Here is a 24193-nt window from a genome sequence, read left to right as displayed (position 1 = left end):
ATATCATTTGAAACGCTCAAAAATGATACACCACATGCTCATGTGTAAAAATTGTTATTTTTAACAAGTTTTGTGAAAAGGAGAAACTTGAACTCTTCGTATCCCATTGGGGGTTGACTCCTGTGGACTGCTGATCTTCCTTCTGATCGTTTTTTGGTGACTGCACCTATTGGTTTACTCTTTATCATAAGCTTATAATTTCCATAAAATATGGTCCAAAATGACAAAAAAACAAGTGTTTTTTTCAAATCTATTGGACCAAAAATGGGAGAGAAGCCCAAAAAGCTTGTCGTCATACAGAATTAGATATCAAGATGAGGCAAAAATATATATCAATAGCTGGGTGGTGGTGAGGGGTTTTGATACTGGTGTGTCAGAAACTGCTGAACAGAAAAAATGATTTCAAAGCATTCCCACATAATTCTTATGAACACATTTTGAGTTCCCTTATTAAAATTTCACTTCAGCTCTTTCCACTTATTTGCCTAGAAATAAATTGCATTAAATTATCAGTTGCTGCAGATAAAGGAAATTGAAGTGAGGTCACCTTTTATTGGTCTGGTTGCTCTGATGGCTGTCATACTCGGGAAGTAGCAGTTGCTGTAGCAGTTGCTGTAGCAGATTGGCTTCTTCCAATGGTGACCGATGTCACTCCTTTCAACGAGCATATTATGAGACTCAGATTTAGCACTTCCTGGGTGCCTTGTCTGTTGTCTCGATGTATGCTCCGACCAAGGTGAGTGATGTCTTGGTGAGGGAGACATTTTATTCTCAACTTCGCACTGTGGTTGATGGGTTCCCACGAGGTGATACTCCTCTGGTAATGGGTGACTTCAGTGCAACCATTGGTACTGACAGGGCTGGCTATGACGATTGTCTCTTTCTCCATGGGTCTGGTGACTGTGGTGAAAGTGGCTCCTTGTTCCTTGACTTTGCAAAAGGTCAAGGTCTGCGAGTCGCTGGATCCTGGCCTTGAACCACATCATTGGACTTGGTACTCCAATACTGGTGGTGCGGTGAAGGAGATCGATCACATCCTCATGGGTAGACGCTGGAGGCTCATTCACTACAGCTTTATTACTGGCAAATATCAAGAAATGAAAAATGATTAAAATGAAAATAATAATCTCTTTAAATTGTATATCAGGATAACCAAACCCGGGGGTTGGCAAGTGAAGCCAAGTGTGTGTGTGTGTGTGTATATATATATATATATTTATATATATATATCTATCTAACCAGGAGGAGGCCCCGGGGAAGACCCAGGACATGCTGGAGGGATTATGTCTCCCGGCTGGCCTGGGAACGCCTCGGGATTCCCCCGGAAGCGCTAGAAGAAGTGGCTGGGGAGTGGGAAGTCTGGGCATCTCTGCTCAAGCTGCTGCCCCCGCGACCCGATCTCAGATAAGCGGAAGAGGATGGATGTAAATGTGTGTATATGTATATATATATTTATATATATATATATATATATATATATATATACACACAATGGAACCTCAGTTTGCGAGTAACTTGGTTTACGAGTGTTTTGCAAGACGAGCTAAAATTTGTAATAAATTTTGATGTGATAAACGAGTGAGGTCTTGCAATACGAGTAGTATGTACACGCTTTGTCTGCTGAGCGTCATGTGATCACAACTGAGCTAATGGTTCCTCTCTCTCGCTGTGGGATTGTGGGCAATCGTCTCCTATTCTCCATCTGAGTCGGTGTGCCTCACTCATATAGTCAACTTTAGTAAGAGCGTATACTGTTTACTACAGCATTGTGTGTGTGTGTCTGTGTGTGCTGTGACGTGCGAGTCCCCGTCTTGCACCCCAAAACACGAAGCTGAGTCTCAGTACTTTTTCAACACCAGCTTTATTCAGCTTGAAACAGCAACAGAGCGGTTATGTATTGTAGCGGGGTCTGCACTCTCCTATACACAGACAGCAGTCAGGCAGGGTCGTGGCCAAGTGGTACTGTGCCCTGAGCATTTATAATGTTCCTTGTTCCTTGTATCACCCATCGACGGCAGGCGCTTATAGCATGTCTGCGATCTTTTCGGATTCGCTTTTACGGCGAACTGCTACAGCACTGGGAGACTGTGATTGCTTTGGGACGCTCTTCCGCATGTCGTCCCATGGGGTGGAATCCCACAAGAGTTTAGAAACTCACTCACACCAGCCATGATTCTTTTCAAAGGTAAAGTGCAGGTTAATTTGTTTTATGTATTTTACTTTATATTTTGTATTAATCATTTTTATATGAATAGTTTTGGGTTGTGGAACTGAATCATCTAAGTTTCCATTATTTGTTATGGGGAAATTCACTTTGACATACGAGTGCTTTGGACTGCAGGCACGTTTCCGGAGCGAATTATGCTCACAAACCGAGGTTCCACTGTATAAATATATATATATATATATATTTGCAGCTGGAGATCCTCAAAGGGAGAAAAAATGAATCACGTATCATAAAGTAGTTTTTTTTCCTGAGCTTTCAACCCCTGCCAGGGGTCTTCATCAGAGGATAATGCTTAGACTTACAAGAATCAAAGGCAATATGTAGCAAAACATTACGTGGTGGGGGTGGCTAAGTCAGTGTGATGGGGGGGGGGGGGTGGTATTGGGTGTATAGTTTATTATGAACATGTTCTTCTTAAGTTTGCATATGCTGGATTTATGTCCAAGTGTCTGTTGATGGCGTTCTCATTTGATAGCCAAGATTCGGCCAGCTCCCTGGCACTTTTAGTACTGGCCTTAAATTTTACTTGTACATTGTCCCAGTTAAATGTATGTCCTGTTGATTTAGTATGCGTTTAGATCAATGAAAGTGAGTCCTTTCTTCTGACTCCGTTGCGATGTTCCTGTATACGTGTTGCGATTCTTTTTGAAGTTTGTCCTATGTATACCGCTGAGCAAGAACTGCATGGAATGCTATAAACTGCGTTTCTGCTATCGATTTCTTGTTTTTAGCATTAAACAGGACCGTGCGCAGATTGTTCGTGGGTTTGTGTGCTATTCTGACGCCTGACTTGGCCAGGATGCGCGCTGTCCCATCAGACACCTTGTGGTGATAAGGGAGTGAGTGCCAGGTGGGGTGGGGGTTCTGATTCAATTCAATTGTTTGAATTGAATTGAATTGTTTGAATTGAATTGAATTGTTTGAATTGAATTGAATCAGAACAGCGCTCATCCTGGCCAAGTCAGGCGTCAGAATAGCACACAAACCCACGAACAGTCTGCTTATGGTCCTGTTTAATGCTAAAAACAAGAAATCGATAGCAGAAACACGAAACACAGTTTATAGCATTCCATGCAGTTCTTGCTCAGCGGTATACATAGGACAAACTTCAAAAAGAATCGCAACACGTATACAGGAACATCACAACGCCGTCAGAAGAAAGGACTCACTTTCATTGATCTACACGCATACTAAATCAACAGGACATACATTTAACTGGGACAATGTACAAGTAAAATTTAAGGCCAGTACTAAAAGTGCCAGGGAGCTGGCTGAATCTTGGCTATCATATGAGAACGCCATCAACAGACACTTGGACATAAATCCAGCATATGCAAACTTAAGAAGAACATGTTCATAATAAATAAACTGTACACCCAATACCCCCCCCCTCCCAATCACACTGATTTAGCCACCCCCCACTCCCACCCCCTCCACGTAATGTTTTGCTATATATTGCCTTTGATTCTTGTAAGTCTAAGCATTATCCTCTGATGAAGACCCCTGGCAGGGGTTGAAAGCTCAAGAATAAAAAACTACTTTATGATACGTGATTCATTTTTTCTCCCTTTGAGGATCTCCAGCTGCAAATATGCAAACCATATCACAGACCTTCTCTTCCATATATATATATATATATATATATATATATATATATATATATAGGATATGAAGTTTCTTCTTCCATCTGGACAGCTGTCATCTGCTCACATCTTACATTTTTTAAATGAACCAGAAATTGAGAACATACTGTACTAATATTTTTGTGTGGAAAAAAATACCTTATAGTGAGCATTACAACATGCGGTACATTCTATACATATAAAACAGATATTATGTGCCCTTGTGACTCCAGTAGATGCTTCATTGTATCAATATTCTTTACTGTGTGGTAGACAAAAATGTATTATTTTATAATCAGGTATTAATAATTTAATTAAAAAAGGGAAGTGTATCTGATGTATAATGAAATAAGGGTCATATAAAGTTTGCTTTAAATTAATAACATTTGGAACCTTGACATTCTATTAAACCAATAAAGACACACAAAAAATAGCAACACGTGAAAAGCAACATGATTGAATCCTACTTGAAATTTGACTTTGAATACAAGCAGTACATCAGAATGCATTTATTTGCCAGAGGTCAGTCAGTCAGTAATTTTTAACCTGCTTAGTCCTGAACAGGGTCGTGGAGGTCTGCTAGTGCCTACCCCAGCCAGTATAGGGTGCAAGGCAGGAACAAACCCTTGGACAGGGTGCCAGTCCATCATTGGGCAAACACACACACATCCCTACCACGCTCTAAGGTCAATTTACGAACCGTCAATCCACCTAACCTGCATGTCTTTGGGAGAAAACCGGACCACCCAGAGGAAACCCACGCAAACACGGGGAGAACATAGAAACTCCACACAGGGAGGACCTGGGACGAGAACCCCAGTCCTCAAAGGTAGATTAGTAAAGTACTTTAAGTTATTGAGTGACACAGTGATGCAGTCTTAATACTGTTGTTTCAGAGACTAAGGTTCAAATCAGAGATGTGCAGTTTAGCATTTCACATTTTTTCCACCAGAACCTTATGATTGTGAAGGTTCTTAATTACTGCAATGACTTAATTTTCAGAAATGAATGTGAAATCTTTTGAGTATTGCTTGCGTTAAATTCTTTATGCGTGATTTACATACATTGACAGATAGATATACATTGGAGAAGTAAAGAATGATGAGTGAGGTCCCTTCAGTTGTATATTTAGAGCTATAGTACTTTTCCCCATTTCCTTTCCCCATTTGTTTTATCCTTTCTTGTGAAAAGTCTTACTCTGCAGAGCTTTGCATAGGTGCTTAATGTCTTACAAGCATAAATATTGTATATGCCCAAAAATAGCTTTTGAGTTATGAAGTTTGCAGACCACTGGTCATTAGAATAATACAACATGCGGCACTGTTTTACACTTACACTTTTTTTACTTTTGGAATATAATATGAGAAAAAAACTAAATTAACTTGATCAGAACTTTGCGGTAATATGTAGATTCTACATTTTTTGTTTATTATATTAATCAGCCATTCCATATTTTAAGTCAGCTTTATTGTGAATCTATGGAAGTACAACAATTTTTCATAAAATATACCTGCATATGGAGACAATTAATTGTTTTTTGCAGCTGAAACACTGCTTAAAAGTAAATACAATATACAGGCATTTATTTGATTAAAATATTTTTTTACCCATTAATTGTATTAGTCTTTTTCCGTATAGGTATAAATTTAATTTAATGTATTTTTTTTGCCATTTTTTACATTGTACTTATTAGTCACTCCTAAATCATAAGGTGAACTTCTAAATATGAATTTTGCTTGTGCAGTTAGTATGATACACACAAAAATAATAAACACAGTAACCCTTTTTATTTATTTTGCACAAAATGGTTGATTACTTTATTGAAATGTATTTGCAAAACAGAATGTTAAATCGCTAAAATTGCTGAACGGGGCAACATTCGCGACCACCGTACCTCCTCTCTTCAGCACCAGGTCTTCCATGATCCTAACTTTTTTCTTCTCCAAATGTAACTTCTAGACTTTCTTTTCTCACACCCTCTTTTTGACTCCTAGACTCCTTTATACTATTGTGTAGGTGCCTTAATTTATGTTCCCCAGAGTGATAGTCTGGAAAATGGCAAAACTGACTGTGTTTGTATGTGAATGCATGATCAGCCAATTTCCCCATCAACACCCTAGGGCTGCTCGGCTACACTGCTGCATATACCTAAACCACCCTGAGCCTGAGCGTATTGTTTGTATATAAAACCTCACACACTGCCACAGATCTCTAGCACACATCATCACTGTCTACTAGCAGAACAATACCTTTGTATCCTTTAATCACAGCAGGCGGACAAGATTTTTACAGTCAGAAATAACTTTAATATCATGAATCTGATATCAGCAAAGCAAGGCCATGCGAGTCTGAAAGGCTGAAAGCTTTTTTCACAGTAGCAGACAGTACAGACCTGTCAGTACCGCAGAAAATTAGCCATCCCTGATAACTGCTGAGCCAGAGGAAGTGAACAGAGTGGCATTGTCGGTCTGCTTGCCTGCATACAATATTAGACTGTGGCATGTTTGTCATTGTGTCAATACACTGATAATGTTATTTTCACATTTTTTTCTGTTAGTTCATTAGCAGTTTTTTTTCAACAGTTTAGTAGTTGTGTTGCTCTGTACCACACAAGTAAGTGCAATTAAACACTTAAAAAAGTTTCTGCTATAATTCACTTCTCTCTCACCACTGGAATTGTTCATTCATCAAACTGCTGCAATAACCCCAATTCTGAAAAAACCTGGTGCAGATCCAACTAATTTCAGTAATTTTCATCCTATTTTCAAAAATAGTGGCTATTTAACTACATTCTCATTTATCTCAAAATAATCTGTATGAACAGTTCCAGTGTGGTTTTCGCCCCCTCCATAGTACAGAAACGGCACTTATCAAAATTATTAACGACCTCCTTATGGCAGCTGATTCTGGTTTAATCACTATTCTCATCCTTCTTGATCTGTGTGTGGCCTTTGATACTATTTGTCACACTACTCTTTTTAATAGATTATCTTCAGTTGCCATTGTGAATTTCCCATTGGGATTAATAAAGTATATGTCTATTAATAAAGTATCTATCTATCTTCTATCTATCATTACCCACACTCCACTAGATTGGTTTAGATCCTATCTCTCAGGCCGCACTCAGTTTGTTCAGCTTAACACTTTTACATCCCAATCCACCAGTGTTACTACAGATGTGCCCCAGGGCTGTGTCCTGGGGCCCCTTCTTTTCATTATTTACCTCCTTCCCCTTGGCAATATCTTTTGTAAATATAACATTAGCTTCCACTGTTATGCTGATGACACCCAGGTCTACCTCACTAGCAAACCTACTTTTTCCTTTCCACCTTCCTTGCTTATTGATTGTATAGCAAAAATTAAATCCTGGTTTTCTTCAAATTTCCTTAAATTAACACTAGAATTACCAAAGCTTACGGAAAAACTCATAAATCTGGCCCACCTTAAATCCGCTCACACCTCTCCATTCAGCATCTTTTGTCTTGTAAATGTGTTCTAAATAACGATATATTTTTTAGCTTATACAGCTCTAGGTACCTGACTCCCTGATAAATAAGGCTTCAGTTGGGAGAGGTTTTTGCCATTTCTGCAGTGGTGGGGGGATGGTATAGCAGGCTGCTTGCTGCTTAGGCTTATCGACACATTTACAAGACAAAAGACGCAGATGGAGAGGTGCGAGCTGATTTAAGGTGGGCCAGATTTACGAGTTTTTTCGTAAGCTTTGGTAATTCTAGTGTTAAATAGTGAGACAGCTGAGGTTCCCCTCATTGGTACAAAATCAACATTATCCAAAACTGAAAAGTTTTCATTTGTTTTTGATAATTCCTTTGTCTCCCCTTCCCCACAGGTTAAGAATTTGGGTGTCATCCTTGGCAGTACTCTATCTTTTCAGTCCTACATCAGTAATATTTCCTGGTCTGCATATTTCCACCTGCCTAACATTAATCATATTCACCCCTCCCTCACTTCCCATACCACTGCTATCCTTGTTCATAGCCTTGTCACTTCTCATCTGGATGATTGTAATTCCCTTTTCTTTGGTCACACTCGCAGATCTCTTTGTAAGCTTCAACTGGTCCAGAACTCAGTTGCCCACATCATTACTAGAACCCCCTCTATTCACCATATCACTCCCATCTTGCAGCAGCTTTACTGGCATACAGTTAAGTTCTGCATTCAATTCAAAATTCTTCTGTTAACTTTTAAGGCCATTCACAACCTTTCCCTTCCATATCTGTCCGATCTCCTCCATGTTGCCATTCCCTCCCACACTCTTAGATCCTCTTCCACCATCCACTTGACTGTCCCTTTCGTCCGTCTTACCACCATGGGGAACAGAGCATTCAGTTGCACTGCTCCCCAGCTCTGGCACTTACTACCATCTGAGCTTAGAAATATTGATTCATTCTCACTTTTCAAATCTAAACTTAAAACTCATTTGTATAAGACTGCTTTTTCTCTTTGACTACAATTGCTCTGTATGATTTAAAATTTTATATTTTAGTTTTGTTTATAATGTGTGATTTATCTATTGTTCGGTGTCCTTGAGTGTTTAGAAATGTATTATTATTATTATCCATCCATCCATTTTCCAACCCGCTGAATCCGAACACAGGGTCACGGGGGTCTGCTGGAGCCAATCCCAGCCAACACAGGGCACAAGGCAGGAACCAATCCTGGGCAGGGTGCCAACCCACCGCAGGACACACACAAACACACCCACACACCAAGCACACACTAGGGCCAATTTAGAATCGCCAATCCACCTAACCTGCATGTCTTTGGTATGTGGGAGGAAACCTGTCATTACAGGTCATATGTAATGCGTTTTGAATACGGATGATGCAGGCCTCATTAAAAAGGTTCACAGGCTGGATCTGGAGTGCAGGCCTTGAGTTTCACACCTCTGCATTAGATCTACTGAATGTCCACGTTTGGAATTGAGTACTGCATCTTCTCCATAAAGGGAACTACATGAAATTTAAACTGCCTGTGGCAGAGCCTCATGAATATATTTATTTACGTTTATTTACATATTATTTGAATTATTTATTTAATTATTTTTTTTTATTTATGTTATGATTGTACTTTGCTTTTAATTTATTGTGTCATTGATTAGAAGAGACATCTGGGAAAATTTCTTCTCATCAGTTGGTAGTTAAATTTGAAGCATAATGCTTGCAATATGTGTGTGGTGGTACTGGGAACGCTATGTTTCATTTCTGGTCTAATTGTAGCTCAAATGTGGAAAGGTTGTTAGACTTTTGAACAAAAATAAAAAAAGCAATTGCATTCTTACACAAAAGCTTCATACATATTTGCACTGATAGAAGTTTGCTTTTTATTTATATAGTATTGTTATAGACATCAACATGGAAAGGGCTGCTAAGGTATAAGTGAAACTCTACGGCATGAATTCTATGAGAAGTATCTGCTTTGTCCAACAGTTCCTGCATTTAAGGGTGATAGTTTAAAGATCAAATTATGTTGATGTTTAACTTTTATATAGCACCTTTTATTGGGGGCAAAACAACACGATACCTAGCTTGGCTGTTCTGTGTGGTGTTTGAACATTCTTTTAAATCTTTGAGTTTTTTCTTTCAAATCTGCAAAGGTGTGCAGTTATGGTTAACTGCATGGTCTTAATTGGTCCCAATTAGACTGAGCGTGTGTGCATTGTAATGGACTGGCACCCAGTCTAGGGCTGTTTTATGAACCTTGCAATCAATGCTGTTGGAATAGGCTTTGGCTCCCTTTGATGCTGAATTAAATTAAGCGGGGTTCGTATGTATGTATGTATGTATGTATGTATTGTCACAAACGTGTAAGTAGGAGGCAGCTAAAGGGCTTAAGTAATTGTAATACCACATCTGACCAGGGGGCGGCGGGGTGCACTGTCTGTTTTTCTCAGTTCCTTTCCGGGAAATCCTGCCAGGTTCCGGCACCTTTGATGGCATCACTTTCCGGTCCTGATGACTTCACTTCCATTTCCGGTGCAATGGATGATGTCCGTTCCGGTTCTGCCCCCTTTGATGACATCACGTACAGTCCCGACAACATAACTTTCTCTTCCGGCCCCTTTGATGACGCCACTTCCTCTACGGGGCTTTATAGCCGCCATCTTGCTTCTAGTTAATCAGTTCTGTTTTGGATTCAGTCTTGTGAACAACTCTGTTCTTATCTAAACCTTTTGCAGCGAAGAATATTATATGAGTGGCTGCCCCAAACCTTTATGATGTCTGGTGTCAATTATTATCACAGTGGTGTAGTTGGTAGGATGAAGTGCCAGAAGAAACTGGGACAGGACCTGAAATCGAACCAGATAGGAAAGTACCGGGGCCGGGTTTCTGGGTGGGGAGTTGTCCGGTGGTCAGGAAAACCTCCGTACAGACTCCGTTCCCAAAGTACAAACCCGGGCTTGTATCTTACCAAAAGGAGAGTGTGGAGGAGACACACAGACATAGGCTGGTTTCTGGGGATGAAACGAAAAGGGCTTATTTTGAGGATAGACCTGAGCCGCCATTTGGACTGAGATCCCAGCTAAATATGGGCTATCCCCAGACCCCAGATCCAGAATAATCGATTCAGGGGCAGGCTATGGCCCTCTGGGAACAGGTGGCATTATGGCTATGGACGTTTGAACTAACCACCTGCCAAATCATACAGCAGGAGGAGCTTGTACGGCTCGTGAAAAGACCTAAGCCAGCCTCGAAATCTGGGAGAGCAGAACGGTCCTCTAGTGGATTTTCTAGCGATTACGTCCTACAAAATAAGTCTCTTCCACATAAACCGGAGCCTGGTCCATAGTCCTCGGGCCTCTTGGCATGCAACCTACCCGGGAGCGAGGTGGGATGCAGGTGGAAGGGTTTGTGTGTCCTTACCCAACCCCCTGACGGTATCGAATACGGGAGCTGTAGTTGTTAATGGTTCCAAACTTGAAGCATTGTTTGACTCCGGCAGCAACATTTCCATTGTTGATTGCCGATATGTCTTACCGTGACAATGGATTAAAGTAAAGACCAGTATTACTTGCATACACAGAGAAGTCCATAAATACAAAACCGCCCTATGTTTCATTAGTCAAGGAGGATCGCTAAAAAAATTACCCATGGTGGTCCTCCCCAATCCACCTTTTCCAGTGATTCTGGTGCTGGACTGGTCTGATAATGAGTGCGGTAGACTACTGACTACTCCTGATCAAAGCTTAGGCCTAGTTATAGATGGGGATGACCCAGCTCGAGCTGTCTCCACACCATGTAATCAGCTGGCAGAGAGAAAGGTACAGAAGCCCAAGAGGAGGACGAGGAGATTCCTGGACCATCGCAGGCAGATATGTCATCAACCCGCGCCTCGATGAGCCAGGAGGAATCCCCACCCCTTGAAGTCAGACCGGACCCTCTCTCCGAAATATACTTTCAGTTCAGAGTAACACCGGCTTCTTTCAAAAGGGAGCAGTCGAACGAGGACTCCCTGAAATTTGCAAAAAATGCAGTGCTCCTTGTCAATGGCCAACACACTCAACAGCCCATGCCACAGGGACCTCACTTTGTAATAGAAAATTATCTATTATATTGGGTTGCGGAGCATGATGGGGAGGTCCAGAAACTGTTGTTAATCCCACGAACCTACCGGCGGCAGGTTTGTGAGTTAGCACCTCCTGGGTGGCCATTTAGGCACAGAGAAAACTTTAGAGCAGATCAAGCTCTGATTTTATTGGCCGGGAATTAACAACAACAACATGTACTTATATTGCACATTTTCATACAAATAATGTAGCTGAAAGTGCTTTACTTGATGAAGAAAAGAGAAAAAAAGACAAAGTAAGAATTAAAATAAGACACTAATTAACATAGAATAAGAGTAAGGTCTGATGGCCAGGGAGGACAGAAAAAAACAAAAAAACTCCAGACGGCTGGAGAAAAAAAATAAAATCTGCAGGGGTTCCAGACCACGAGGAGGTTCTCCGTTTTTGCACTTCTTGTCCGGAGTGTCACTTGCAGCAAATTCCTAGGAGGGACTGTGTTCTTCTCGTTCCCCTTCCCTCAATTGATGTCACCTTTGAAAGAATCAGGGTCGATATAGTAGGACCCTTACAGCCCTCAGCCCGAGGACACAAATGTATATTAATCCTCGTGGATTATGCAAACTGATACCCGGAAGCTGTTCCTTTATGCTCAGCGACATCTAAGGCAATCGCATGGGAACTAGTAGGGGTCTTTGCACGAGTGGCATCCCTAAAGAAGTCCTGACAGACCAAGGGACGCCTTTTACCTTGGAGATGTTCAGGGAAACAGCCAAGTTACTGAATTTAAAGCACTTAAAGATTGCGGTGTATCATCCTCAAACCGACGGTTTAGTAGAGAGGTTTAATCAGACTCTCAAGCAGATGCTTCGCAAGGTGGTCAGTGGGGATGGGAGAAATTGGGATCAACTCCTCCCCCTTGCTCTCTTTGCCTATTGGGAAGTCCCTCATGCCTCTTCGGGGTTCTCGCCTTTTGAATTATTATACGGACAACAACCCCAGGGTATATTGTATACTTTGAAAGAAGGCTGGGAAAGAGAGGCTTTTCCCTCTACAAATATTTTGGAATATATTTCAGTTACGAGATAGATTTGGAAAAATCTGACCTATACTAAAAACTACTATTATGACCACGGCACAGCGCTCCGGGAATTCTGTCTGGGGGATCGTGTCATGGTATTGCTTCCCATCTTCCATTGTAAATTACTCGCCCTTATGAAATTAAGGAGAGGAAAGGGCTGGTCGACTATTTGGTGAAACTACCCAATTGTTGAGCGAGTGAACATGCTGAAGCCGTGGAAGCCCTGCTCATTCTTTGATCAAACAGACGCCCTTAATTTCGGTGAGGAATTAACTTCCAGACAGAGGTGGGAGCTATAATCATCTATCTTGTCTGTCCCAGATGTGGTGAGTGAAAAACCTGGAAAGACCTTTCCAATTGCACATTACTGTACCGGAGGTTATCGTTCGAGAGCGCCCTTATAGACTTCCCGAGGCAAAGAAAGCAGAAGTGGAGCTGGAAATCAAGCCTATGCTGCAACTAGGAGTGATAGAGGAGAGTTATAATTCCTGGTCCAGCCCGATTGTCTTGGTTAGTAAGCCTGATGGCAGTTGGAGGTTTTGCAGTAACATCTGTCTGCTTAACCAGGTCTCCCAATTTGATGCTTATCCAATGCCTCACGTGAATGACCTTCTTGAAAGGCTTGCTGGGGCGAAATTTTTCACCACACTTGACATGACAAAAGGGTACTGGCAGATTCCTTTAACGGACTCTGCAAAGGTCAAAACCGCGTTTAGCACCCCTGCCAGACACTGGCAGTATTATGTCCTTCCATTTGGGTTACATGGGGCTCCTGCGACTTTCCAATATCTGGTGGACAAAGTACTTTGTCCCCATAATGTGTATAGTGCTGCCTACCTACACTAGATGAAGCTGTTATCAATTCCAGCATGTGGGAGGAACATGTACAGCAGATGAAAGCGTTATTGCAGACACTAGGAGAAACCAGGCTTTGAATCAGTCCTAAGAAGTGTTTCTTTAGATTGAAAGAGGCTAAATATTTAGGCTACCTGGTGGGTCGGGGTACTGTTAAACCACAGTATTCAAAGGTAGAAGCCATTTTGAAATGGTCCCATCCACGAACCAAGCGGAAAGTCCAAGCATTTTTTGGATTGGCTGGGTAATACCGCCGGTTTCTACCTCAGTTTTCGGAGAGAGCGGTGCCCTTGACAGATTTGACAAAGAAGAGGGCTCCCAACAATGTGGTATGGACTGATGAGACTGACGCTGCATTCTGCGACTTGAAGCAGGCCCTTACTTCAGCACCACTTTTGAAAGCACCTAATTTTTCTCTCCCTTTCATTCTCCAAACAGACGCTTCGGACACAGACCTGGGTGCCGTGCTGAGCCAAAGCTTCGAAGGTGTTGAACACCCCGTCATGTTCCTGAGCTGGAAACTGCTGGATTGAGAGACCATGTATGCAGCGGTGGAAAGAAAAGCCCTGGTGATTAAATGGGCGTTTACACAGTTGAGGTCCTACCTCTTGGGTCGGGAATTCACTCTTGTGACGGACCATGCGCCCCTACAGTGGATGGTCCTACATAAGGAGTTGAATCCACGGGTCACTAGGTAGTTTCTTGACCTTCAACCATACATGTTTTCGCTTGTTCATCGTAAGGGCTCTCTCCATGATAATGCTGATGCACTCTCTCGAATCCACGACCTCTCGGTGCAGCACGCCCGACCCGATGGGTCTGGGCTGAGGGGGTGGGCCTTGTCACACACGTGTGAGTAGGAGGCAGCTAAAGGGCTTGAGTAATTGTAATACCACATCCAACCAGGGAGCAATTGGGGTGCACCGACTGTCTTTTTCAGTTCCTTGCAGACCCTTTCTATTTCGGCGCCATGGATGATGTCACTTCGGGTCCCCTAACCTTTATTGACATCACATACGGTTCCGACAACATCAGATGTTCTATCAGACAGTTGTGGCGAGCGCCCTCTTCTATGCGGTGGTGTGCTGGGGAGGCAGCATTAAGAGAAAAGACGCCTCACGCCTGGACAAACTGGTGAGGAAGGCAGGCTCTATTGTTGGCATGGAGCTGGACAGTTTAACATCTGTGGCAGAGCGAAGGGCGCTCAACAGGCTCCTATCAATTATGGAGAATCCACTGCATCCACTAAATAGTATCATCTCCAGACAGAGGAGCAGCTTCAGCGACAGACTGCTGTCAATGTCCTGCTCCACTGACAGATTGAGGAGATCGTTCCTCCCCCAAACTATGCGACTCTTCAATTCCACCCGGGGGTGTAAACGTTAACATTTAACATTATACAAAGTTATTGTCTGTTTTTCACCTGCATTATTATCATTCTTTAATTTAATATTATTTATTGTATCATTATGCTGCTGCTGGAGAATGTGAATTTCCCATTGGGATTAATAAAGTATCTATCTATCTATCTATCTATCTATCTATCTATCTATCTATCTATCTATCTATCTATCCATCCATCCATCCATCCATCCATCCATCCATCCATCCATCCATCCATCCATCCATCCATCCATCCATCCATCCATCCATCCATCCATCCATCCATCCACTTCCTCTACGGGCTTTTAAAGCCGCCATCTTGCTTCTAGTTAATCAGTTCTGTTTTGGACTCAGTCTTGTGAACAACTCTGTGCCTTCTTGTAATGACCTGAATTCTTGTCCAGCATGTTCTCTTAGCATATGTCCTTTGCAACGTATTATATCTGTGAGTTTAATTTTATTATTCCTTTAGAGCTCTGTAGGTGAACCTAGCCGATGACTTGAACTGTAGTGTTTAAGATGGTCTACTTAACACTTCTAGTTCACAGACTGAAATCTCATGTATCCTCTATATTATAAACTGTTTCAGATATTAACCTGTTTAAATTCTAGCATCCTCATTTTAAAGGGAGCTTTTCTGTTTTTTTGACATATATTCAGTTGATCAAATAAATGGTATTATGGCATTTTATATTTACTTTTTCCTAGAGAACTGTAAATTCTGACCTTTTTAGATGTCTCTTTGTGATAATTTATTAAGTTTAATAGCTTTTCTGCCTCTTGTCTTTTAAGACACTCTATAAAGTATTTCTAGGTGTCACATTTGACATTTCCTATCTTCTTCAGTTTTCTGTATTTTACAAAAGGAAATAATTCTGCCCATGAAAAAACTGCAGAGCCTATGTATGATTTATTATTATTGTTCTTCTTCTTATTATTATAATTAGACTGACACCTTTATCCAAGGTGACTTATAGCATTTGAGATGCAATTTATTACACTTATTTTGTTTTTCCAGTTGGAGCACAGGCAGGTGAAGAGACTTGCTCATGTACACACAGTCTCAGTAGTGGGGTTTGGACAAACAACTTCAGGATTTCAAGTCCAAAGTCTTATCCACTATGCCTCAATGCCTGTTACTGCACCACACTTTCTGCCTTTAATAATAATACAATACATTGCTGGACATGATATATGCATTTTTAAAGTAAACAGAAACATGTAGTAAATTTCAATTTAGAATTCAGAGCTTTTGTTAAATAAGTAGCCATTATTAAATTTACTTTAAAAGTAGTTAACTTAGATATTATTTTTGAGCTAGACAATATGTAAGAATAACATATGGTGACTAAGATAATTTACTAGATTTTAATTGACTTTGCTTATGATCATCTACCCTTGGTTTATTCTAAATCCAGGAACAACCAGCTGACAACTCATTTTAATTTTTTTCTCCAAAACTGTCATGCAATTACCTCAAAGTGCCCTGTAAAACTAGGCAACAGTTGACCACCATGCATCTTCGTATTCACTGTCTTTTATCTGATAAAAAGCAAACTCATCATTGACAGCAGTTGCTTAACTTTTGAGAAATGTTGTGATATCTCTTTCTTGCTGTTTTTCAGTTCTGTCTTTTCCAGGCCTACTGTTATGATTCTGTCTGAGTCCTAAAAGGTTAAGGTTCTCCTTTGTTAGTACATCAAATCTACTTGTACTGTACAATCATGCTACTGTACAGAATCTATAGTTTTGATATAAAGAAACTTTTCTACTGAAAAGAGCAGTAATCTAACTAAATACTGCATGAAAATAAATTCAGTACATATTATATCTTAAAGAACTCATTGAAAAGTGTGGAATATCCCTAGTGAGAGAACAACATACAAGTAGAAGTGTTTTTTGTGAGATGATTCTCATTGGTAAACTAAAAATTAGATGATCATGCTTGTTAAAATTATATACTTGAATCATGATTAAAAGAGATATGTACTAAATATAGTAAGTAAAATATACAAGAATCAACTACTTTGACAATTCTTTAATATTTAGAAACATAAATGAGTGTTATGTGCATTTTTAACATTTTAAAAACAATTGCCCTGTCAAAAAGCAACAAATATACCAATTTTTCATATAACATGCTCTGTACTTTTGCTGTGATTAGGTGACACAAGCATGTTGAAGAGGGTGAATACCTTCAAATAGACTCAGAAAAGGTGCCCTGTCATTTCCAGAGATAGGTCTCGCCCTTTGAATTCAAACCCAAAATTCAACAGGCTGGCTTTGGCCTGTACAGGCCCAAAATGGGGTTCGGACTTATAAAGTTTACAAAAAATCATAAGTATTGAAATGGTATATACTGTAAATAACCATGAAGGCAGAGGATAAACCGTAAAACCTTTGTCTTGAAAGAAAAGGCCAATGAAGATCTTTACAAATAAAGAAATAGAAAAAACGAGGATAAAATGGAATAAAGGCAAAAAAATGTTCAAATCTGCATCCCAATAGCAGAACTTCAGAAAAATCAGTATAGTACTCACAGCATGATATTTACTCCAGAAACTCCAAAGAATCTTGGCTGGGAACAACCACCAGAATATGAAGGCAGAGGGTGGTCCCAGATTTAGTGATTTCATTGTATACCCACCTCTTGGAGTTCACACACAGAACCCAAAAAGTATAGGAAAAGACCTAGGAACACAATACATGTAATGTGGCCCACCTAAGCCACTACTGGTGGAGCCAAGTGGTTTTAGAAGCCACTAAATTAGTTAAATGGAGATCACCTGTCTGTAGCTGAGGGATTTCAAATGATTGCAGCATAAGTGCACCTTATCTGAAAGTCCCAAATTGTGCTGAGTCAATATGGTGGCCTACCCTACACAATGAAGACAAAAAACACTCCAGACAACATTATGAAAATGTAATTGAAAATCACAAGTCAGGGGATGGATAAAGGGAAATATACCAGTCTCTGAATATCCTTTGATGTCCAGTTAAATTAATCATTAAGAAGGGAAAGAGTATGGCAGAGTAGAGCAGGCAGTCCACAATAACTGAGTACTCTTGCAAGATAATTCACACAATCTTTGCTGATAGTGTTGTATAAGCCATGTTGCATTAATTATAGTTTTATTCAATTATGTAATGAAACAGATAAAACAATTATTTGTTGAGCATTTTTATTTTCAAGCTTTCAACACAGATTACAAAAATTTGTAAAGTTGTATCTTAGTTATTATACTTATTTATATTTAGCTGTTTGCCAAATATGTTATCACATACAGTAAGAAGGAATTCAAGAGGCATTTGCAAATGGATTTTACTAATGCCACAGAGTTTTTTTTTAATTATTGCTAAATATTGTACTATTAGATTTTCTGATTCAGTTATATTCACTGTCTTTTTTGTGTTGTTTTGTTTTGTTTATAGGGTGCAGGGGATAATGCCTTTATAAATTTAGCACTCGGCCAACAAACCAAACATTCCAAGGAAAAAGACGATCCAGGCTGTATCCAGTCCTATGACCCAGAGATGTCCATCAGGATAGGTAGACCAGAAATTCTTTCAGGCAAGCATCCTCTCATATGCCATAATACTTAATAAGAAAGGGGAAAACCTCAAAACCCTGAACTAGCGTAAAAATGAGACCTCTTTATAAATGAAAGTACCAAATTGGCATTTACCAATACTAACAGATTTTTTGATGGCTTCTTATATATCCAATCAGCTGTTTTTTCACTGGTTTCTCATTTTCTACTTTGTTTCTTAAAAGCTTCATGATATATCCTTTTGGCTGTTGGATGATAATGCTTTAAATTCTATTTTCTGTATGTTGATATTTTGTTACCTTTTAGAGTGTTTTTTAAGTTACTGTATTTTTAATTATGTACCCATATCATTGTTCGCTTTTGGTCCAGAGAAGCAGTAGTTCTACTCTGAGGTTCTCATATATTGTTGCGTCCCAGCTAACTTGAAAAGTAATCATTTGAGATGTTAGGAATTTTAGACTGACTAGTAAATTGACAGACTTGGCTCCCGTTTCACCCTCCTGGTGCAGTACATCTTTCTTTAAACCACCACTGCTACTACATCAGTAATTCTTTGGTCCATGTTATGATGACATCTAACCTTGAACTTGAAGTAAATCCAAGCCCAGGTGTCCTATATAGGGCCTGTCTAAAGAGAGCAGTGTGCCAATCTGTCTTATATTTGCAGTTCACTTTTCTTGGCTATTTATCTATTGATTTGTCACACTGCTAACTCCTAATAAATGTTTTCCCAATTCCTTGCTCGCTGAATATTTAGGATGTAGTCTTTAAATCCATTTCTGATGGCTGTGCGTTGATGATTTGTATAAAACAGCATATGCTTACCATATTACACATTCTTCTCATGACCTTTTTGGGTGTAAAGTGTCTCCTGTCTGCATACTATATAGGGCAGAAAGGCCTGATTGTGTCCTGTCTGCAGTGATGTTACCTCAGACAAGAGGAATTCAAAGCATAACGCCAAACCATAACTGGCTTATTGCTCATTATAAAGAATATTATTGGCTGGTAGAAAGCATGTCATTGGAAGCCAGGTAATCTTGCTTTTAGCTTATTGCCCACTGTACTTCTCAGACAAGTGAGAATACTTTTCAGGCTGGTACAGATGTGAAGTGGACTCCAGTTTTTTTTTTTTTTTGCTTTATTTTGTTACATCTCCACTATACAAGAAAGCTACAGTCGTGATGGCACTCAGGCCATACTATCTGTATAATGCTACGCTTGCTGTTGCAAGCTTTGCTTAATTTTGCCTTTGAATGGTTGCTGTAGCCTTATTTGCATAAAACATAAAAAGAAAAATATACAGCCCTTCTTAGGGCCCTATTCAAACTTTAGTTTTTCAAAAGTTTTAATATCCATGTATCCATTGTACAATTCATCTACTTACCACTACTAGTGTATAAGTTAGGGTGCCAACAGTATTATCAGTTTATTGCTGAGTTTTTCAAATTTCCATTGTTACACCTGTACTTACAAAACAGAGCTGTTCACATTATCAAAGGTCCAAGTTCCAGAAATCTTCCTCATGGACATAAACAATGTTTATAAATTCTTGACATTCACAACAGAATGAAGAAGAATCCTAAGCTTATTTTGGCTAATGGTAAGTGTGTACATTATTATGCAGCTTTGACTTATCTGTGTTTGTTATTTTCATTGCTAATTCAGTGGATGAAATAGGGGAGCACTGCACTGTATAAATATGTTTTCATTGAAATATCCCACTGACAGCAGACACAAGATCCTCTGCATCTGTAGACCTAAACTTGAGTTCCCCTGGTGCCTTTTAAAATACAGAAAGATATTATTACATCATTGCAACACATGAAAGCTTCTTTAAAGAAGTACCATAGATACTCGCGTATTAGTCAATCCCACAGATAAGTATAGAGTATTTTTTAAGCCGAAAATTACGAAATTTGTTATGACCTGCGTATAAGTCGAGGGTAAAACTAATAATAAATAATTGTAATTATGGCAATTGTTCGCATCTTCCGTTGGCACTTGGACACGGCCTCTGAAGCAGTAGCAGGAGCAGATCGATTTGGAGCCATAACGAAGGGCTTAACTATGCACAAAGATAAACACAAAAGAGCACAAAAGTTAACTCTTTACACAGCGAAACACGTTGATGCTGAATGAGCGAGACGAGATTTCCTGGTTAATGCAGCGGAATCGAATTTGGTGCTCCATCGCTGAGCCAATCAGCACACAGGAACTTAACTGCTTGCTCTAATTGGGTAGCTTCTCAGCCATCCGCCAATAGCGTCCCTTGTATGAAATCAACTGGGCAAACCAACTGAGGAAGCATGTACCAGAAGTAAAAAGACCCATTGCTGGCTTATAATTATTAAATTGTGTTGCCCCGCGGACAAGTCGACCCTGTTTTTTTGAATGAATTTTAAGGCATAAATTTTTCGACTAATACGCGAGTATCTACGGTAGGCAGCTGTTAATATCCACCAGGGCAGACATTTATCCCTCAACACATCAAGCAGTGCATTGCATTATCTTCCTGAGAAGTTCATGGAATTGAGTCAGCAACATTATGAGTACAGTAATCCCTCGCTACTTCGCGGTTCACTTTTCGCGGATTCACGACTTCGCGGGTTTTTAAATACAAGTGATTGCCCGCCTATCGTGGAAGTTATGTTCCAGACCCATCAGCAACAGGAGAAAATCCGCGATATAGAAAGACCATATAAATAAACATTTTTATAGTTTAAGCCTTAAAATACCCATCCCACATGCTTTAAACACATGTAAACTTATTAAACACACTTTGTTAACACATATGATATGTGGATGTCGGGCTAAGGATATGAGTAACATCTCACTATTATAAAACATTTTAACTTCACGCAAGACAAGACAGTGAGACAGGAAAATACAAGGCTTTAAAATTATTGACACGCAGAGGGACAAGCAGCACAAAGCCAGCACAAAGTCCACTTCTCCTTAGCGTTCATTCAGCTCCCCACCCCCTTGACAATGCGAAGTGGCAGGAGCCTACTGCGCCTCCGGGGAGGGGGGGATTGAGCAAACGTGCGTTCAGCCCTCACACACCCCCACTCCTCCCCCTCCTTCTGAACGCGCAGAGCGACAAGCAGGCTTTTTGGCAGAAGCAGCACAAAGTCCATTTCTGCTCAGCGTGAGTTCAGCTGCCCCCCTTCACAAAGCGAGTGCAGACACATCGACGTCTGATCGCTGCGTGCAGTGTGCAGTGTTGGTCTGCAGTGTTTAAGAATGCAGAAAGTGTTTAAGAGCATAGGAAGTGTTTATAAGAGTGTGGGAAAGGTTAACAAGAGAGTGAGTAAGGTTTATAAGAGTGTGGGAAGGGTTTATAAAGCCTTAAAATATGTATAAATAATAAAATAAATATAGGTCGCTACTTCACGGATTTTCACCTATCGCGGGGGGCTCTGGAACATAACCCCCGCGATAGGTGAGGGATTACTGTAGTGCATTGTACAACACTTCAGAAATTTACATTTTAATGGGGTCCAGTGAAACCAGGCAGTTACTGCTCACTTTCTGTGTGGTCTGAGCTCCTACCTGCAGACAGGTAGCATTGCCTTTTCCACATCATACCAACATTTGCATTGACATCTTTGTTATGAGTCATGTATTTGAAGTACAGCAACATACTTTTCAATGGTGTCCCAATGGACTATTGAGAATGTCCGTAATAAGCGTTGGCAAGTCATTTGTTTTTTAAAATATAGCCAAGGTGTGCACGTCCACAAAAGGTGAAACTGTTGGATAACTTGGGGTCGATCCTTAGGGTGACCTTTTAGAGAAATTTTAGTGTTGTGAACTTGAAAATCTAAAAACATATGGGGCTAGTTATGTTTTTTAATGGAAGAGTCTTTACTTTCTAAGTAAAGTTCCAACAAGGCATTACTGCACCCTTCTCTTTAAAATAACAGCATCAGACACTTCTTCAGGTGTCATAGTCAAAATGGAGCCATAGTAAAGCATCTGTAGACATAAAACACAATGCAAGACAGTGACGTTGTCACCAAGGCCACAGAAAAGAAAGCATACAATAAAACAAAAATACATTTAAAAAACAGACAAAATTAAAAATATTTTCCAGTAATCATATAACTAGTACTAAATAACTACAAGTTTTAACAAATCATATCTAAATAATTAACTTGAGAGTGACTTATCAATAAGGGGATTAATTTATCATTTTGCATTGCACATTTTGTTTTGTACTTTCTGTAGTGCAATAGTTAGCCCTGCGCTCCATGTTTTTTCTTCCAGTGTCTAAAAGGTGAACAGAAGAGACTGGCTACTGAAAGAGTGAAAAATTGCTTAAGCTTTTCAATCATCTTAATGCAGCTATCTCTGTCTTTCAAACTCTGATCTTGTGTTTTCTGTTATTTAGGTTAGAGAAACAGGAGACTCTGCTTTATATGTGGGAGTGAAATCAATATGCAGGGTTAATTAAGGAAATATGGACTGAATGTGACTATTATATACTGTATATATTTAGGCATGTTTATAGTGAGCACAATGCCTTGCTGTTGGAATTTTTACTGTGGCCTGATTTTAAATTGCACATCTAGCCAATGTGCATGAGGTTTAATGCGGGCAAACTGTAACAGTAAACAGAGATTTTCATGAGAGAGAATTACAAGTACTACATATTACTTACTTTGGATATGTGTTTGAAATGATAAGAGCCAAAACATTATCTTTAGCAGATTATAAATCTTTTTTTTAATTCATAATTGTTATTTTATCATTTCAGGTTGAATTAGCCTTTTTAAATATGAATTGCTTTGATTCATTTAGATTTTCAGTTTGCTTTATTTTTCTACAGTATAATTAAAGTTTTTTTTTTCTGAGCAGATACTTGAATGAATATAGCTCAGGTTCTGCTTTGTTTTTTATTATTCAAAAATGTTGACTTGCTGTTTAAAATGTATGGTAATATATACTACAGGTTTTCCACAACCTTTTGACAGTCTTTTGAAACCATGAAAAGCTATAGTACTGGGGGATGTTGAACATTTGTAATGATTGGATTACTGTTTATGCTTCATTATATCTAATTTGAACAAAACCCATGCATTCTGAATCAGAACCATTGGCAGCTTAGTAATTATTTTAGATTCTCATTAATTACAAATCATTGTGTTTGATTTTTGCATGCCTTCAAGATTAAAAGAGCAGTCAGATTTTTGTATAATGCAATGCTTGGGATCAAGTGTCTGAATTCTAGAAATATTGATTGTATATGAAATTAAATATTTGACAGCTTATGACAGCTTTAAATCAAGTTTTAGGTCTAAAGCAATGTTGATTTTGGTTAGTACCTACACATAATTCAGACTATCTTGTATTCCTGGCATTTCATTTTACTGTTGCAAAATAATAATACAAATGGTTGTTTCCTGGTCTTTAATGATGTGTCATTTTTTTCTTCAGGTATGGAACTTAAGTATTTTATCAGTTATTTGGCTAACTGGTCATCACATGCAGTTTACATTTTAGACGTTTCCTGTTATGGAACTTTCATAAAGAATTTTTATGAGTTACTTTGTCATATTATAAATAGTACTTAGGGGGCTTCGCCCCCTACTCGCTTGGCTCGCCAACCCCTGTGTTTGGTTAATTGGATATACAATTTTACATTTTTTTTTTTGGAATTGTTTCAATTTCATTATTTTCACTTTTACTTTAAACCTTCATTAAAAACAATATTTTTTGGAGACACATTGTGACAACGCAACGTATAACTGCCCGTGAGTGAATATTGTTTCTGTTTCTGTAATAAATAATCCGAGTTTTTCTGTTTGTCCCTGTGATTTATTGATTGTCATAGCAAAAGCTTTTCGCACGGTAAACTGTAAACATTTCACTACGAATGGCATATCACGATCTCCTTTGGTGTGTAATGTTACTCGCGGAATAGGCGCCCACGTTTATTTGTTTTCT

The 24193-nt window shown here is 39.5% G+C and overlaps 1 protein-coding gene across 3 annotated transcripts in view; it reads left to right on the top strand.

Annotated features, from left to right (window-relative positions):
- Positions 1–24193, top strand: part of LOC114665083 (zinc transporter ZIP11-like) — a 1034136-nt gene that overhangs the window by 410595 nt on the left and 599348 nt on the right. For all 3 annotated transcript variants that reach the window (XM_051936341.1, XM_051936342.1, XM_051936343.1), the window contains one exon: positions 18123–18240. In XM_051936341.1, the coding sequence (XP_051792301.1) occupies positions 18123–18240 (118 nt within the window). The remainder of the gene's footprint in view (positions 1–18122; positions 18241–24193) is intronic.

Source organism: Erpetoichthys calabaricus, chromosome 14 (assembly GCF_900747795.2).
Source record: "Erpetoichthys calabaricus chromosome 14, fErpCal1.3, whole genome shotgun sequence".
NCBI classification, from domain to species: domain Eukaryota; kingdom Metazoa; phylum Chordata; class Cladistia; order Polypteriformes; family Polypteridae; genus Erpetoichthys; species Erpetoichthys calabaricus.
This window is presented reverse-complemented; position numbering and strand designations above follow the sequence as displayed.